This window comes from Microcebus murinus, chromosome 1 (assembly GCF_040939455.1).
Source record: "Microcebus murinus isolate Inina chromosome 1, M.murinus_Inina_mat1.0, whole genome shotgun sequence".
Lineage (NCBI taxonomy): Eukaryota > Metazoa > Chordata > Mammalia > Primates > Cheirogaleidae > Microcebus > Microcebus murinus.
The window spans coordinates 991,764-1,009,641 of NC_134104.1; the positions used below are offsets into that span (position 1 = coordinate 991,764).

A 17,878-nucleotide genomic window follows, 5' to 3' on the forward strand; every position below is an offset into this window, starting at 1 on the left:
AGACGTTTATAGACTTTCAGAAGGACGAGGGGCGCGCGGTGTGGACAGGAAAAAGTTGCAGGCTCTCTGCGGAGCTGCGGGCCGGGCTCCTCCGCGCGGCCGTGGAGTGGCGGCTGCGGCCAGCCCTGCCTGTGGCCCCGCTCGTCCCGGCTCCCAGCCGGGGCCGCGTCCACCCAGCGAGCCCCGTGCCCTGGGCGAGCCCCGCGGGCGCCCAGCCTGGGAAGAGCCGTGTGCCCTCTCGGCCGGGTCCCCCGCGCCTCCCGTGCGCGTCTCAGGGGCCGGAGACGAGAAAAGCCGCAAATATGGCCTCCATGCCCCGTGCTCGTGCTGCGTCCTGCGTGGCCTTTCCGTGTGGGGCCTGCAAACCGCGCGTCTCCCACACGCGGGGCTGGGCAGGTGGGGTCGCGGCCACTCCAGAGGACGTCCTCTGGCCGCAGAGCTGCGGGGACACGGCCGGCCCTGGGCCCGCAGCCGCCTGCTGCTCCCAGCGTCCCCGTTTCCTGGGAACGTGCCTCCTGGACGCGGCGGGAGCCCTTGGGAGTCACACATGCCTGTGCACGCGTGCACACCCCACCACGCGGGACCCGTCCTGGGACCCAGGAGGGTGGGCTTGGCCCCACAGCTACTCACCGTGTCCTCCCCGAGCAGCTCCCGGGTCTCCGCGAGGCCACTGCCGAAGTCCCCGGATGCCTGCGGGTGGAGGGAGCGAGGAGGAGGATGGTGAGCGAAGCCCTGGCCCCGCGCAGACCCCGCCGGGCCGCGGCCGAGGAGGCGCCCGCAGGGCCCACGGCCTCTGAGCAGCAGCATGCGCCGCGGGGGCCCCGCCCAACGACCGTGCCCGGCCACCGCGCCTGGACGGACGTCCTGCGTCCTCACTGCACCAGCCCGGGGCTTGTCTCTGACTCGGTGTTTTCAGCTCAACCAAGCCCTGCAGGAAGCGTCGTCTGGGCTTCCACTAATGACCTTAGGGCTCAGGCGGGCGTGTGTGTGTGTGTACATGTGCGTGCACAGGCGTGTGTGCTGTACGCGCCCGACCCCCGCGTCCGGGCAGCCCACGGCCGTGCTCCCTGGAGGCAGAGCAGGGTGCGGGTGCGGGCACCGTCACTGCGTGGAACACCTGCCGCCTCCTAGTCTCTCAGGTAAAGTACGAGATTCATCGGGCAAAACCCCGCAGAGCACGCCCTCCCGCCCTGCCGTGGGCTGCAGTGGGCCGTCCTCACGCCCCTCAGGCTCCTGGGAGCTGCTGGCTTCTGCCCTAGGGACCACGTGATTGTGCACGTGGACACCACACACATACACACTAGACACGCACCACACACACCATGCACAGATCGTGCATACCACAGACACAGAGACACATACCACACACATCATGCACACACATATATACTCACAGACATGCCACACACATGCACACACATAGCACATACCTACACAGACATGCACCACCCACACATACACTCACAGACATGCACCACATACACATGCATACACTGTATACACATCATACATCACACATAGTGACACGTACCACACACATATACATCATGGACATGTATACACTCACAGACACGCCACACACATGCACATACACTGTACATACATATGTTACACACATACAGAGACACCACACACATACACATCCCACACATACATGTCACACAGAGAGACACACCACAGACACATCACGTGGAGACAACATGCACACATGTATGTTGCTGTCGTGATCCCACTGAGCACCTGGCGGGCCACTGCAGGCTGGTTTCTAACATGTGTTTTACATTCTGCATTTGTTTATAAGCAGAAAGTTCTGACATTACAAACATACGTGGAAACGCCATGCCAGGTTCCTGCTCCCCACGGGGCGTGTTTGGGGCTTTTCCCGTGTGCGTGTGGGGAGGCCCTGCGCGCGGCGTCACTCACCCCGTCCGCGTCATCGTCCTCCTCGTCCAGGCAGTGCCGGGCGCTCACCTGGGGGTCCCCGCGCACCCTCAGCTCCGCGATCCTCCCCTGCAGGCAGAGGACGGGGTCACCTGGGGTCACCTGGGGTCCCCGCGAGGGCACGGGGAGAGCGGGCGGGGACAGCGCGGAGCCGCCTGAGCTCCAGAGTCTGGCGGCACCGGGGGCCAGGGCGTCTTGGAGCGGGAAGGTTCTGGGCCCCTCGTCTCCGGGCCGAGCCCGTGCCCCGTGGGCAGAGCCGCGGGCGCAGCCAGAGCGTCCCGGGCGCAGCGGCCGCCCGCGGGGATGGCTGCTCAGCGCAGCTCCCACACCCGGGCCCGGCCGGCCTGAGCCCGGCTCCCGCGAGGCTGCCCAGGCACGCGCCCGGCCCCGCCGGCTCGCAAGGACGCGGGCGGCTAACGAGGTCCCGGGACACAGGCTGGGCCTCGGCCGCGCTGCTTGTGGTGGCACCTGCCAGGTGCCAGCTGTCCCCGCCCCAGCCAGGCCACACAGGGCTTTGCTTTCGTGGGAGTTCACCTTCTGAGAGCGGACAGAGGCGGACGCCGCGGGGAAGGAGGGGCCCCTGCACAGCCGCGGCACGGGGAGGCGGGAGGGCAGGGTGAGTGCAGAGGCCCCGGGGAGAGGGCGGGTCGGCGCCTGGCGGGGCCCTGCGGGGGAGGGGCTGCCGTGCTGGGGGGCCACCAGGGTGGCCACCGCGGCCTCCCAGGGTCTAAGCCCTGTACCCAACACCAATGGTGAGGCCTGTGTGCACATGTGTCTGCGTGCATGTGTGCAGTCATGCACATGCATGTTTGAGCACGTGTGCACACCTGTGCTCTCTTATACCTATGACGTGTTCCTGGCAGGTGAGTGGGAAGCAGGGGGAGCTGGCACAGGCAGGGAGAGGGCGGCAGGGCCTTGCCGTCCCACACACACGGTGACTGCCGCTTCCCCAGTGGTCTTCGTCCGGCCAACGCCCCAGCGTGTGGCGTGTGTTCCCTTTGCAAATGTGCAGGGCTGATGCCACGGCCGCGGGGCCGGAGCACGCACTGGGCATCATCCACGCTGCCGCCCCTCATAGGCCGGTGCCGGGGGAGGCTGGACGCACGCCCCCATCACTGGGGTGACCGTGGACGGTGGGAGGAACCGTCCACAGCTGACCCAGGGGACCGAAGGTGGGGACGGAGCCACGGCCTGAGCACCGTGGGGGTGTCCTCTCTCCACGGCTCTGCCCGGGGTCTGCACCCCTCCCTCGCCCATCCTGGGTCCCCTCCACACCACACGGTTCCCAGTCTGCCCCGCTTCCCAGTCTGCTGCAGGACGGCCACAAGTTCCAGAAGGTTCTGGGGGTGCAGACAGGCAGGCCTCCCTGGCCTGGTGATGCCCCCCAGAGTGGCCAGACGCAGTGTGTGCTGCCCCGAGACCTGCCGGGGAGCCCCCGGAGACCTGCCAGGGAGCCCCGAGGCACCAACCCCGTTTCAGCCAGACCAGGGCAGAGACCACGTCCTGGGTGCAGCCACGGTCCTTCCCAGCCCACGTGTGCCGTGGCCTGTGTCCTGCCCCCGCAAAGCGAAGGGCACGGAGAGGCCCGTCCCGTCCCCGCAGCCTCTGCCTCTGCAGCGCTTGGCCACCGGGAACCCACACGGAGGGCGGGTCTGACCCAAAACCCACGGAGCAAACCCCTGGAGCGTCTGGCCCGTGGGGCTGCCGCGGTCACGGCTCACGGCACACGGCACTTGCTCCCGTCTCTCCACCAGGGCTAGGCTTCGCCGGGATGTCAAACATCACGGCGTCTCCTTGGGGCCAGATTCAACCACAGACACCTGCTAAACGTCCCAGTGGTTTTTTTTTTTTTTAAAGGACAAGCTGCAAGGCGAATAGCAAACTGGGAAATAAAATCCGCGGCCACGAAACCACGGCTCCACCTCTCTCCTGCGCGGAGTTTGCACAAACCAGGGAGAAGTCCTTGAACCCATCAAAACCAGGCGAAGCACAGGATGGGTCGGCCAGACAGACAGAAACAGGACTAGGAACAGTGACAAAATAAGTCTGTCCTCGCTAACTGTCCCCGAAACGCAAACAAAGCCGGCGCGGCGCGGAGCGGCCGCCTGTCCTCGGGGCTGTGACCTCGTCCTCCTCTCCCCGTGGGGCACAGCCGAGCCCCAACCCTCGGCCCGTCACGGAGTCGCTCTGTGGTCCCCGAGAGAACGCCCGGCAGTCACGCCGCAAACGCCCTCCCCCCCAGGGCGACTCTCCGGCCTCTTTCCCGCCAAGCTTTTAACCAGGAGGAAAGCACAAAGCGCCCGGTTTGGTGCCAAAGGCCCGCCGGCTCGCGAGCCCTGAGGGTTAAAAGTTCCTGCCAAAGGTGAAAGGTCAGCTTTCAGAACCCCCGAGACAACTTCAAACAAGCGGCCCTTGTCTGGGGAATAATTAACTCTCTGTCCCTGTGTCACCCACGCTGGCACACACAGGGCCGGGGGCAGGGGCGTCCCCACCGCAGAGCGGCTTGAAGGTCAGAATTCGGGGCTCGTGAGTCAGTGCGGCCGCTCTGGGGGGCTGGGAGTCCAGCTCAAGGTTCCGGGAAGTGGGGGGCTCTGGGCCCGGCAGAGAGACCCCAGCTGGGCTCAGAGCCCCCTCCCCCACCCTGGACCCTCCCCCCCATGAGGACATGGCCGGGTCACGGCGCACCGTTGGAGGGATCCCGCCCGTGTGCACACAGGCCTCAGGGCGCCGTCCGTCTGTTCAGGACAATGACCAGCCCAGCGCCACAGGTCTGGGCCCTGGTGACCCCCCGCCCCACGCAGGGCCCTGCCTGACTCACGCCCTGTCGCTGGCTCCAAACTGTCAGTAATTTCATTCTGCATGTCGCTGGGAGGGCCCCGGAGTGTGGGGGTCAGGTACGAGGTGGTCCCAAGGGGGCCTCGGAGAAGCCTTCCCAAGCCCAGGGTGACGCTCCCAGGGAGCCGGAGAGCTGGGGACCGACGCACCCAGCCAGGAAGACCCAGGACCCGCAGGCCGGGCTGACCACAGCGGGGTGGTGGGCAGGACCCGCAGGCCGGCTGACCACAGCGGGGCTGACCACAGCGGGGCTGACCACAGTGGGGCTGACCACAGCGGGTGGTGGGCAGGACCCACAGGCTGGCTGACCACAGCGGGCTGACCACAGCAGGCCTGACCACAGCGGGGCTGACCACAGCGGGTGGTGGGCAGGACCCACAGGCTGGCTGACCACAGCGGGCTGACCACAGTGGGGCTGACCACAGCGGGCTGATCACAGAGGGGCTGACCACAGCGGGCTGACCACAGCGGGGCTGACCACAGCGGGTGGTGGGCAGGACCCGCAGGCCGGGCTGACCACAGCGGGGCTGACCACAGCAGGCTGACCACAGTGGGCTGACCACAGCGGGGCGGTGGGCAGGACCCGCAGGCGGCACTTGCTGCCCCTTGTCACGGGGCTACCCCCCACCCCGGGCTGCCCAGCAGGGGGTTACCTGGAACTTGTCGGGGTCCGCCTCTCCGGCCTGGGCCACAAAGAGGCCGGCGCCGGGCTCCAGCTCCAGGCCCCGCGAGGACCGCGTGAGCGGCATCCTCTGGATCTCCTCACAGTCCACGTAGAGTGCCACGGAGCCGCCGTCCACGCTGAGCGCGAGGCGGGTCCACCGGCCGGCCAGGGCGGGCAGGCGGAAGCTGGCGGCCGTGTGGGTCTGGCCGGCGCCTGGCTCCGTGTAGAGCAGCACGACGTCCTGGTGCCCGTCCCGCACCGCCGAGAGCTTCACGCCCACCAGGACCACGGCCCGCGCCGTGTCCGTGATGGCGAACAGCACCCCGGCGGCCTCCGTGGCCGGCCGCACGTGGAACAGCAGCGAGAAGTCCCGGAAGAAGGGGCTGGGGACGTGGTAGCGGGCCAGCTGGCCGCTGTTGGCGCCCGGCCCGAAGGAGTAGGCCGGCCCGACCTCGGGGTCGTCGATCTGGGCGACGTGCGGGGGCGGGGGCTCCCCGAGCAGCTGCAGCAGCCCCACCTCCTCGCCGGCGCTCTCTGCGGGGGAGAAGGACAGCCGTGAGCGGTGAGGGCAGGCGGAGCCCTGGGGCAGCCTGGGAGGCCAGCCAGGCAGGGCACAAAGGGGAAACTGCGTCAGAGGGCTTGTCACGTGCGGGGCGGCCTGCCAGGCCCCTCTGGGCATCCCTCCCCTCAGCCACCTGCTCCCAGCCCACACGACGGACGGCCGCACAGAGAACCGTCTGCAGGGTCACGGCGGCCACGGGCCACTCTCTGCCCCTCAGCGGACTCACGGCCAAAGCGGGGACACCCCAGAGACGGGCTCAGCCCTTGTAGGGGACCCAGCGTCCCCGTCACAGCAAGGAGCCCGCCATGGGCCTGGGGCATGCACACCCTCTCCCGCCCTGGCCACGCCTGTACCTCGGACGTCACTGCACCCCAGAAAGGAGAAGGGGAGATGGCACTATGACACTGCGTGGCTCTGCCCGGGGGGACCCGCCCAGGGACGGCGGCGAGTGCAGGTGCCTCAGCTCAGTGCCGTCTTCCTCGGCAGCGGCCGGCCGCCCACCATGGCGCCCAGGCTGACCCCTTAGGAATCTCCCCCCAGGTCCCGAGCGGGGTGGCCAGGGGCGTGGATGTGGCCCGTGTCCCAGGTGTGGAGATGCAGCCACCGGCTGCCGTCACAGCCCCTCACCCCACTGGGGCGGCCGCCGGCCTCACTCTCCCCTGGAACACCCCCAGAGCCACGGTGACCTGCCACACGCCTTCACGCACTCGCTCACGCTCCACTCATCCCGTCCACGCTGAGCCCACCCTGCCCTCAAGGGTCATGGGGTCGCAGGCCAAGCGCTCGCTCTCGGGTGACATCACACGACCGGGAGCCCCTCTGCTGCCTGAGCAAGGCCGGGACGCCCGAGATCTCACCCTCGCTTCCTGCCTTCCCAGGGGACTGGCGGCCACCACAGCAGGACACGGGCCCTGCTGTCCATGGCACCTCTGGGGACCAGGGCTGGGGTGCGGGGGCGTGCGCTGGTGACGTCCCCTACCCACTGGGCAAGCAGAGCCAGCACGTGGGGCCGCGGTCTGGGCCACGGGACCCCCTGCAGGCTGGATAGGGTCTGCTCCCAACGGTTTCCCTGGCAGTGACATGGGGACCCATGCACAGAGCAGACAACGGCTGCCATGGGACAACGGGGCCTGGCCCTGCGCCTGTCCCCAAGGGCCAAGGGCACCCGGCAGGCAGAGCCTGGGCTCTTGGAGGTCCACGGCCACGTCCCCTGTGACAGAGGCCCCGACACAGGACGGAGGCTGCTGAGACAACGGCCGCCTGGTGCCAGACATGTCACTTGGGGGGTGTCTGAGACGCAGACGCTCGCCAGCCAGGAGAGAGCCCGCCCTGCGCCCTTCCTCCTGGCAGCCAGAACATTCCCCGGTTAACTGACATGCAGGGCGTGGTGGCTGCCGCCTTCCCGGGCTGGAGGCACTGGCCAGTGCGCTGCGGGTGGCCCCAGGGACCCCAGCGGTGTGCAGGCGGGTCCCCAACATCCCCGCACCCCTGTGACTGCCCACGATGCCATCGGTGAAGCCCCGCAGTCCTGGCCCCGAGCTCACCGGCTCTGTTCTCGGGGACAGGCACCAGGGCGAGGACGTCACGGCCCGCCGCACCCTGGGGCGCCGGCTGTCCCCGCTGCCCTGCGTGGGGCTGCTCTCCCCCAGACAGTGAGGAGACACGCCGGCCACGGATGGTTCCGGAACGGGAGGCCCCTCTCACTCCACGCAGGACGAACCGCACCTCCAGCGTCACCGACAGGTGCGAGGCCGCGGCCGCCGGTCGGGAGACTCCCAGGTGGCCTTGCAGCCGCCAACGAGGACCCCACTGCGCTCAGAGCCCGTGAAGTCCCTGCCACGGCAAAGCACGACCTGCGCACACCTTCCCTCCCTCTCTGCCCCGACGGCCCCGTGGACGGTGCCGCCTGTGTGGGCCCCACCTGTAAGCGCCCAGGACTTGGCAGGAAAATGCCCGAGTTGCAGCAGCTGTCACCCGGGAAGACGTGTGACTCGCACAAGACGGGAGCTGCCGCTGCACCGGCCGAGGCGCCTGGTCTCCCCCCCCCCCCCCCCCCCGCAGGGGCTGGATGTGCCGCCATCCAGGGCCGCGGCTGTGCTGGGACACCTGGGATGAGCCTCCCTCCTCCCAACCAGGCTCCCCCCAAGGGCAGCCCCACCTTGGAGGAGATGGACCCCGCCAGCTACAGCCTCTGCCGCGCCACGCTGAGCACTGTGCACTAAGTACCCTCCAATGAGCACCCTGCAACGAGCACCCTGCACCCGCACCAAGCACCCTGTACAGAGCACCCCACACTGAGCACCTGGCACTGAGCATCCCACACCGAGTACCCTGCACCAAGTACCCCACACTCTGCACCCACACCGAGTACCCCGCACTAAGCACCCAGCACCGAGTACCCTACACCAAGTACCCGGTACCCCAACAGCCCTGCAGAAACAGGCAGAGCCCCACAGACGCCCACCCAGCGCCCAGGTGCCCCAGCTCTCCCCAGACACTGCCCGACTGGCCTGACCGCCCGGGGACGTGGCCTGGAGTCCTGGCCACGCTGAGGGCCCTGCCGAGGGCTGCTGACCACTTAATCCCCCGCGTGGGGCTCCCGCCCCTGCCCTGCGCCGGGTCCTGTGGTCATCAGGCAGCTTCCCGCCTAGCACGCCAGGGGCACGGGAGCCCCCGAGACTGGGCCCTGGACGCTCGGCCGCCCGGCACAGCGACTCCCATGGGAGCCTCCGGAGACAACGGCTCCTGAGCTGCGTTTCCCGCAGACCAGATGGAGCCGGCACAGCCGGAGCCTACGCACCTCCTGGGCCGTCTGGAATCTGCACGCAAGGCGGCCCCAGCGCTGGACCCGCCCGCGGTCACCCAGGGTGTGGCTGCAAAGGCCAGAACCGGGAGCCCCCACGCCTGGGGGGCCAGGATGAGGGCGCAGCTCACCACAGCTGCACTGGGACCCCGACCCGCACCCTCTGGCCGGGCGGTGCTGCCTGGCCCAGCGCCAGCGGGGGCCGCGGCGGCAAGCGCAGAGCCATGCCCTGTGGCTGGTTCTGTAGAACCTGTTGGGGTCCCGGTACCTCTTCGTCACAAGACTCCATTGGGACCCTCATAGACCGAGACTCCCATCAACTCAGAACAGACGGGAGAAGGACAAAAGCCACAGCAAGTCACAACCAGTTAAAACCATGCGGCGTGAGAGGGCGGGGCACGGAGAGACGGCCACGCGGCCCCTCTCACGGGGAGGCAGGGCCGGGGCGGGGCTGGAGGAGAAGGGAAGTTTCAGTCCCGCGCTGGGTGAGGGAGTCCCGGAGTCCTGGAGTGCCAGGGTGGCTGCCGTCACCGCGCCCAGGGGGAGCCACGGCCTCCCCACAGCAAAGGGGTGACCAGGTGAGTGACAGCTGTCCCCTGGCTTTACCGTGGTGATCATTCACCGTGTTTCCCCGAAATTAAGACCTAGCCATAAAATAAGCCCCAGCAGGATTTCTAAGCATTTGCGAAACAGAAGCCCTACCCCGAAAATAAGCCCTAGTGACGGGCGTGGCTACACAGCGCATCTGCACAACCCGTGCATGTCGTTGAGGAGCGGGAAAGAAGACGAGCAGCCCTTCTCATCTGCCCCGTCGTGACAGCCACTATCCCAGGGGTGACCAGAAAGGTGCGGGCAGCCCCACCCACAAGGTCGGCTCCCCCGTCAGGTCCTGGCCATCCTGTGCGTGCTGCAAGCTGAGGCTTTGAGGGGAAAATAACACACGCCCTGAAAATAAGCCCTAGGGTGTCTTCTTGAGGAAAAATAAATATGAGACCCTGTCTTATTTTCAGGGAAACATGGTAGCAATATGCACACACAGGAAATCATCCTGCTGTGGGCTTTAAACTGATACAAAAATTAAAATACACAAAAGGAAGCGCAGGCAGCCACGGGGGGCTCCTCCCGTCTGTGTCTGGCTTCCACGGGGTCGCAAGGCCCGGCACCTGCAGACACCTGCAGACGCCCGGAGCCGGCGCCCACCCAGCAGGGGTTACACGCCATCACTGCCGCACATCGGGGAGACGGCGGCCGTGGGAAGCTCGGCCGGCGGCGTCCGGAAGCTGCGTGCAGGTCGCCCGGAGGTGAGAGGTGGGCGTGAGCGTTTTCCACGCAGGTGGTTGCGTCTCTCACATCAGGGTTAACCAGAAACCTCGAGTTAGCAGAAGCAGGAAGAGGGACGTTTTCTATAGTCCTGCAGCGACCGAGGAGCAAGACGCCACGCCTCGGCAAGGACACGAGGGAGGGGCCGCTGGGCAGCCCCCCCAGGGACCCAGCGTGGGATCCCGTGGCTGCCGTGGCCCCACTGGACTCCAGTGCCCGGCGGGTGCCCTGTGCAGCCACTTCCCAGGACAGAGGTTCACGCGGGCTGTGGGGGTCGGCCCGCCCTGAGCCCACGCGTGTGGAACCGCCTCCCGAGCACCTGCTGTGCACGGGCTCACCTGCCCCTGGGGGACGGCCGGCACTGCCAGGGGATGCCCGTCACCCCTGCAGCTGCCCAGAGCCAGGTGGCCGGACCCCTCCCGGGTCCCCTCCTGCAGGCCAGGCCTGCGGCGTCCTCACTGACCAGGCCAGACACACCTGCCTGCAGGATGCTGGGGAAATGCCACCTGGCCGGCGGGGTTTGTGAGGATGCCCCTCAGGGCCCTGTGATGATGCCCCCACAGGCCCTCTGATCTGAGCCCCACGGGGACAGCCTGGGGGCTTCCTGGAGGCAGTGGTAGGCCCCGGAGCAGCCTGACCCCGCTCCCTGGCTCTCGGCAGCTGCAGGAGGGACCCAGGCTCTCTTGGGGGGGCAGAGGAATCAGAGGGGGCGGGAGGGCTGCAGGTCCACGTGGGGGGCAGCTCAGAAGGCCTGAGACGGTGCCCAGGACCCCGGACAAGTGCAGCCTCCCTGACCCCCATGGCCTCTTGACGAGCCCACAGACGGTCCCTGGCCAGTGGCGGCCGGTCTCCTGGTGCTGGGAGCAGAGCTGGTGCCCCTCCCCCACCCCAGGGCCCTCAGCCATCCTGGGGGGTGGGCCCCTGGGTGGGGGAGGGGCTGGACCCCCCCCCCCCTTAACGCCCTACCAGGGCCTTTCCCCTCCTTCCCCTGGAGTGGTGTGTCCAGCCCAGCAGGAATGCAGAGGAGCTGGGGGCGGGGGAGGGCTCTCCCCAGCCAGGCCAGGCCTGACACCGCCTGACCCCCACCACTGGGGTGCAGCCCTCACGGGAGTCCCCCGGAACCCCGCGCCTCCCTCGGAGCTGGCGGGACGCTGCCAATACGTCCAGATGTTCCGTGAAAGTTCGCTCGGGCCACAGGGCCGCCCAGGCCAGCTGCAGCCGGAGAAATTCCTGGCCCCACGCAGCCCTGCCTGGGCTGGGCCTGGGGAAGCGGGGCCCGCGGCGCCCCCGCGCCTGTGCTAGCTCAGAGCCGGGGGCTGGGCAGGCAGGGCCCACCTCCCGCCCGCAGCCTCCCTCCCTGTCCTGGCTCTGCGCCAGCTGCCGGCCCCCCACAGGGCTGCCTCGCCCCACACACTTGGCGGTGGGGGCCACTCACAGAGCCACGCTAGGGATGAGACCTGAGCCCCCCACGCCGACGGCCCTGCAGCCACCACCAGCCCCTCCCAGGGCTGCCCTGTGCTCACTGCTCCCCTGCCCGGACGCCCTGCAGGCCACGACACCGCCTCCGAGCAGCCCTCCCTGCCCACCCTTGCTGCTCCAGCCCCTCAAGCACCGTCTTCTTGGGGTTGGGGACTGCCGGTCACTGGCACTTGTCCCTGCCCTGCCCTCGGCCCCTCCTGCGCCCAGGACCTGCAGGGGCTCAGGGCCTCTGCGGGGTGACCGGGGGCCCTAGCCCTGGAACCCCCGGGGGTGGCCAGGCGCCCTCGGGCGGCGCCGACTCCAAACTCTCACCACGGACACCCCGCGTGGCTCCGTGCGGCCGCCCACCCGCCTGCCCAGCTCCAAAGCCAGCGACCAGCCGAGGGTCAAGGCCGCCTCCCGCAGCCGCAGGGGGAGGACAGTGGAGGGGACGGACACCCCCGGCCGCAGGGGTGCGAGGGGCAGGCGCAGCTCAGGGCCCAGGGCGGCCGGGCCTTCCCTAGGCGGAGGCTGCCCCTCCCCCTCCCCCTTCCTCCCTTGCCCCTCCCCCACCCGGGCGGCCTGTGCGAGCAGGCGCAGGGGCCGTGGGCGCCCGCCAGACCTCGAGGGCCGTGGCTTGTGACCTCTCGACCTCCAGCAGAGCGAGGGCCTTTCCCCGCCCCTGCAGCCCCCACCTGGAGCACCTGGCACAGGTGACACCCCTGACACATGTGCTGCGGTGACAAAGTCTGCGGTGCGTCCGGCCGTCCCCCTGCAGAGGTGGCCTCATGTCCCAGCCTCCACGTCCCGAGGCGCCCGGCGGCCGCTCCCGGGCTCCAGGTGGGACGGGGCCCCCAGCCTCATGGCCCGCCGAGCTTACCTGGCCAGGCAGGAGGGGATGGGCGGGGGGGCGGCGGCCGGCCCGTTACCTGCAGCCGGCCCGATGAACACGCAGTCCCCGTGCTCCTGGGCCGGGAGGGCGGCACAGGCCACGGGCAGCCGGCCGCCGCGCAGGTGGCGCCAGCAGGCGTCCTCCAGGGCCTCGCAGAACTGGCGGCAGGGCGGGGGGGCGGGCGGGGGGCCCGGGCTGCAGGGGGGGGCCAGCAGCAGGCAGAAGAACCAGGCCAGGAAGGGGTGGCAGCGCGTCCGGAGCAGGCCCCCCCAGGCCTGCGCGGCAGCCTGTGCCTCCTCACTGCTCCGGTGCTGCAGGTGGTTGGGCAGCCACGCGCGGCGGATGCCCAGGCGGCCGCAGGTGGGCAGCGAGGGCGGCAGCGGCAGGCAGCGGCCGGCGCCGGGAGGAGCAGAGCGGTTAGCAGGACCAGGCCCCACGGGGTCCGCCACGGAGGAAGCCCAAGCCCCGCCGTGCCCCACCAAAGCCGTGAGTGCCGTTCCAGACCACTGTGCGCCCAGGGAGGCGGAGGAGAGAGCAGCGTGTGCGCCCAGGGAGCCCGTCACCAGGGGTTGCAGGGGCGCCGTGTGCCTGGGGACGTCGGGGTGCCGCTGGCCGGGACCGGCTGCCACAGGTGAGAGTCCTTTGCCGTCCGGAGCCGGGGGCCAGCCGGGGGCCCGCCAGCCTCCCCGGGAAGGAGCCCCACCCGGCGCAGAGGAGAGAGACGCTCTACCTGGGGGCGGCGGCGGCATGGAGGGCCCCCCGAGTGGGGCCTGGGGCCCGGCCAGGGAGGGGGCGGCTGGCGTGGGTGCCGGGGGCGTGGCAGCCGCGGCTGTGGGGGCGCCTGGAGCCCAGGGAGCACCACTGCTGGGCCAGAGCGTTGCAGTCACGTCCTCCTGGGGGGCGCTGGAGGGCCCAGGGTGGGTGGGGGGGCCCGGGGGGGCCTCGGGGGCTGGGGTCTGCACCCCGGCCGTGCTCTGGGCGGGGGTGGTGTCATCCCACAGCTGCACGAAGCTCCGGATGCCTTGGGCCACGTTCAGGATCTTGGCTCCAACGCCGGCAATGTTCTCCTCCCCCGTGGCGGGGCTCACGGCGGCCGCGGTGGTGGGGTGGGGGTCAGGGGCCCCAGTCCGGCCACCCTCCGGCAGCTCCAGGGGCGGCTCGGGGCTGGCGGGGACTGCCCCTCGCTCTGTGGGGCCATCGCGGGTGGCCGTGGCGGGCTGCCCAGGAAGGTGGCCCTGGGGCTCCGAGGCCAGGGTGGGCGCGGGGCTGGCCGCCTTGTTGGCCCACAGCCAGTCCAGGCCCAGCAGCTGGGCGCGGGCGGCCGCGAGGCAGCAGGTGAGCAGCAGCAGGCCCAGGCGGCCGCTGGGGTCGGGAGCCATCGGGCCGTGTGCCTGCCCCGGCGGCCCCGCGTCTGCTCTGGAGGTGGGGCCGCGGGCTCCGCCCTCCGCCCACGCCAGGCTCCCTGCCTCCGTCCTGGGCGGCCCTTCCCGCCACTGCACCGCCACTGCACCGTCTGCCCCTGCAGCAGGGAAGGGCACCAGCCAGGGTCACAGGTGACCAGCCCCTGGGACCTTTAACCCTCTCCTTCCCGCACCCCGGGGCAGCTCAGAGGGACGGGGACTTTGCCAAGAACGCCCGGAGGAACAGGACTCGCTCCGCTCAGCCCCGGGAGGAGGTGGCAGCGGAGTTTTTGCCAGGGGGTCTCCCGCCAGGACCCCCAGCCCCCAGGGGCACCAAGGCAGCGGCCCCACCCCCGCTCCCCCGCCAGCGGAGAGCACCCCAGAGCCTGGCCTCGCGCCCCGCTCTGTGGCCAGGCTGGAGCTCAGGAAATGCTCCCGGCTGCAGCTGCAGCTCTTCTGTCGCAACTGCGCTGGGCGCCGAGGGGCGGTCCCCTCCCGTCCCCGACCACAGCCGCCTCCCTGGGGGACCCGCCGCTCACGCAAAGCCTTTCCCCTCCGCGGGCTCCCGCGCTGCGCCAGTTTCCGTCAGCACGTCCTGGTCCCCGTGTGAGTCCGTGTGAGTCCATGATGTGTGAGCCCATGTGAGTCCATGATGTGTGCACCCATGTGAGCCCATGCTGTTTGAGTCTGTGGTGTGTGAGCCCGTATGAACCTATGTGAGTCTGTGGTGTGTGAGCCCATGTGAGTCCATGATGTGTGAGCCCGTGTGAGTCCATGCTGTGTGAACCTGTGGTGTGTGAGCCTATATGAACCTATGTGAGTCTGTGGTGTGTGAGCCCATGTGAGTCCATGATGTGTGAGCCCGTGTGAGCCCATGGTGTGTGAGCCCATGGTGTATGAGCCTGTGTGAGCCCATGGTGTGTAAGCCAGCATGAATCCATGGTGTGTAAGCCCATGTGAACCCATGTGAGTCTGTGGTGTGTGAGCCTGTATGAACTTATGTGAGTCTGTATGAACCTATGTGAGTCTGTGGTGTGTGAGCCCATGTGAGTCCATGATGTGTGAGCCCGTGTGAGTCCATGCTGTGTGAACCTGTGGTGTGTGAGCCTATATGAACCTATGTGAGTCTGTGGTGTGTGAGCCCATGTGAGTCCATGATGTGTGAGCCCGTGTGAGTCCATGGTGTGTGAGCCAGCATGAATCCATGGTGTGTGAGCCCATGTGAACCCATGTGAGTCTGTGGTGTGTAAGTCCGTGTGAGACTGTGGTGTATGAGCCCGTGGAACCTATGTGAGCCCGTGTGAGCCTGTGTGAGCCCGTGTGAGCCTGTGTGAGCCTGTGTGAGCCTGTTTGAGCCCTTGTGAGCCCGTGTGAGCCTGTGTGAGGTTGTGTGAGCCCGTGTGGGCCTGTGTGAGGTTGTGTGAGCCCGTGTGAGCCTGTGTGAGGTTGTGTGAGCCCGTGTGAGCCTGTGTGGGGTTGTGTGAGCCCGTGTGAGCCTGTGTGGGGTTGTGTGAGCCCGTGTGGGCCTGTGTGAGGTTGTGTGAGCCCGTGTGGGCCTGTGTGAGGTTGTGTGAGCCCGTGTGAGCCTGTGTGGGGTTGTGTGAGCCCGTGTGGGCCTGTGTGAGGTTGTGTGAGCCCGTGTGGGCCTGTGTGAGGTTGTGTGAGCCCGTGTGAGCCTGTGTGGGGTTGTGTGAGCCCGTGTGAGCCTGTGTGGGGTTGTGTGAGCCCGTGTGAGCCTGTGTGGGGTTGTGTGAGCCCGTGTGGGCCTGTGTGAGGTTGTGTGAGCCCGTGTGGGCCTGTGTGAGGTTGTGTGAGCCCGTGTGAGCCTTTGTGAGGTTGTGTGAGCCCGTGTGAGCCTGTGTGGGGTTGTGTGAGCCCGTGTGAGCCTTTGTGAGGTTGTGTGAGCCCGTGTGGGCCTGTGTGAGGTTGTGTGAGCCCGTGTGAGCCTTTGTGAGGTTGTGTGAGCCCGTGTGAGCCTGTGTGAGGTTGTGTGAGCCCGTGTGAGCCTGTGTGAGGTTGTGTGAGCCCGTGTGAGCCTGTGTGAGGTTGTGTGAGCCCGTGTGAGCCTTTGTGAGGTTGTGTGAGCCTGTGTGAGCCTGTGTGAGCCCGTGTGAGCCCGTGTGAGGTTGTGTGAGCCTGTGTGAGCCTGTGTGAGGTTGTGTGAGCCCGTGTGAGCCTGTGTGAGGTTGTGTGAGCCTGTGTGAGCCTGTTTGAGCCCTTGTGAGCCCGTGTGAGCTTGTGTGAGCCTGTGTGAGGTTGTGTGAGCCCGTGTGAGCCTGTGTGAGGTTATGTGAGCCCGTGTGAGCCTTTGTGAGGTTGTGTGAGCCCGTGTGGGCCTGTGTGAGGTTGTGTGAGCCCGTGTGAGCCTGTGTGGGGTTGTGTGAGCCCGTGTGAGCCTGTGTGAGGTTGTGTGAGCCCGTGTGAGCCTGTGTGAGGTTGTGTGAGCCCGTGTGAGCCTGTGTGAGGTTGTGTGAGCCTGTGTGGGGTTGTGTGAGCCCGTGTGAGCCTGTGTGGGGTTGTGTGAGCCCGTGTGAGCCTGTGTGAGGTTGTGTGAGCCTGTGTGAGGTTGTGTGAGCCCGTGTGAGCCTGTGTGGGGTTGTGTGAGCCCGTGTGAGCCTGTGTGAGGTTGTGTGAGCCTGTGTGAGGTTGTGTGAGCCTGTGTGAGCCTGTGTGAGGTTGTGTGAGCCTGTGTGAGCCTGTGTGAGGTTGTGTGAGCCCGTGTGAGCCTGTGTGAGGTTGTGTGAGCCTGTGTGGGGTTGTGTGAGCCCGTGTGAGCCTGTTTGAGCCCTTGTGAGCCCGTGTGAGCTTGTGTGAGCCTGTGTGAGGTTGTGTGAGCCCGTGTGAGCCCGTGTGAGGTTGTGTGAGCCCATGTGAGCCTGTGTGAGGTTGTGTGAGCCCGTGTGAGCCTGTGTGAGGTTGTGTGAGCCCGTGTGAGCCTGTGTGAGGTTGTGTGAGCCCGTGTGAGCCTGTGTGAGGTTGTGTGAGCCCGTGTGAGCCTGTGTGAGGTTGTGTGAGCCCGTGTGAGCCTGTGTGAGGTTGTGTGAGCCCGTGTGAGCCTGTGTGAGGTTGTGTGAGCCCGTGTGAGCCTGTGTGAGGTTGTGTGAGCCCGTGTGAGCCTGTGTGAGGTTGTGTGAGCCCGTGTGAGCCTGTGTGGGGTTGTGTGAGCCCGTGTGAGCCTGTGTGGGGTTGTGTGAGCCCGTGTGAGCCTGTGTGGGGTTGTGTGAGCCCGTGTGAGCCTGTGTGAGGTTGTGTGAGCCCGTGTGAGCCTGTGTGAGGTTGTGTGAGCCCGTGTGAGCCTGTGTGAGGTTGTGTGAGCCCGTGTGAGCCTGTGTGAGGTTGTGTGAGCCCGTGTGAGCCTGTGTGAGGTTGTGTGAGCCCGTGTGAGCCTGTGTGGGGTTGTGTGAGCCCGTGTGAGCCTGTGTGAGGTTGTGTGAGCCCGTGTGAGCCTGTGTGAGGTTGTGTGAGCCCGTGTGAGCCTGTGTGAGGTTGTGTGAGCCCATGTGAGCCTGTGTGAGGTTGTGTGAGCCCATGTGAGCCCGTGTGAGGGTGTGTGAGCCTGTGTGAGGTTGTGTGAGGTTGTGTGAGCCCGTGTGAGCCCGTGTGAGGTTGTGCGAGCCCGTGTGAGCCCGTGTGAGGTTGTGCGAGCCTGTATGAGCCCGTGGTGTTGTGAGGCCGTGTGAACTGTATAAAACTGGGGCCGCACGACGAGGTGCGGGGCCCCGAGCTCCTGGGGGCGTCCCTGTGCCCCGCCCCGTGACCGCCAGTGGCTGTGCGGCGCCCACGCAGGTGGCGGGAGGCGACGTCCTCCTGGTTAAGGAAACTCAGCCTCGACTGAAAGAGCAAACGCTCACGCCGCGACCCTCTGCTGGGACCCGCTCCTCCGCGCAGCGCGGCCGGCGCAGGTGCGCGACCGGGCCCCACAGGCCAGGTGAGGGGTGGGGGTGGGGTTGGGGGCTCAGCCCGGGCCCCACAGGCAGGGTGGGGGGGCTCAGCCCGGGCCCCA

At 67.9% G+C, this 17,878-nt stretch overlaps 1 protein-coding gene across 3 annotated transcripts in view; it reads right to left on the reverse strand.

The window, feature by feature from the left end:
• Positions 1 to 17,878, reverse strand: part of COL18A1 (collagen type XVIII alpha 1 chain) — an 88,297-nt gene that overhangs the window by 26,166 nt on the left and 44,253 nt on the right. For 2 of the 3 annotated variants that reach the window (XM_012780039.3, XM_012780038.3), the window contains exons 1-4: positions 13,206 to 13,893; positions 5,430 to 5,974; positions 1,924 to 2,010; positions 631 to 690 (exon numbers count right to left, since the gene is read on the reverse strand). In XM_012780039.3, the coding sequence (XP_012635493.2) occupies positions 631 to 690; positions 1,924 to 2,010; positions 5,430 to 5,974; positions 13,206 to 13,854 (1,341 nt within the window). In that variant the 5' untranslated portion in view covers positions 13,855 to 13,893. Of the gene's footprint in view, positions 1 to 630; positions 691 to 1,923; positions 2,011 to 5,429; positions 5,975 to 13,205; positions 13,894 to 17,878 lie in introns of those variants that run through there. The other variant, XM_012780040.3, reaches the window with a different exon arrangement.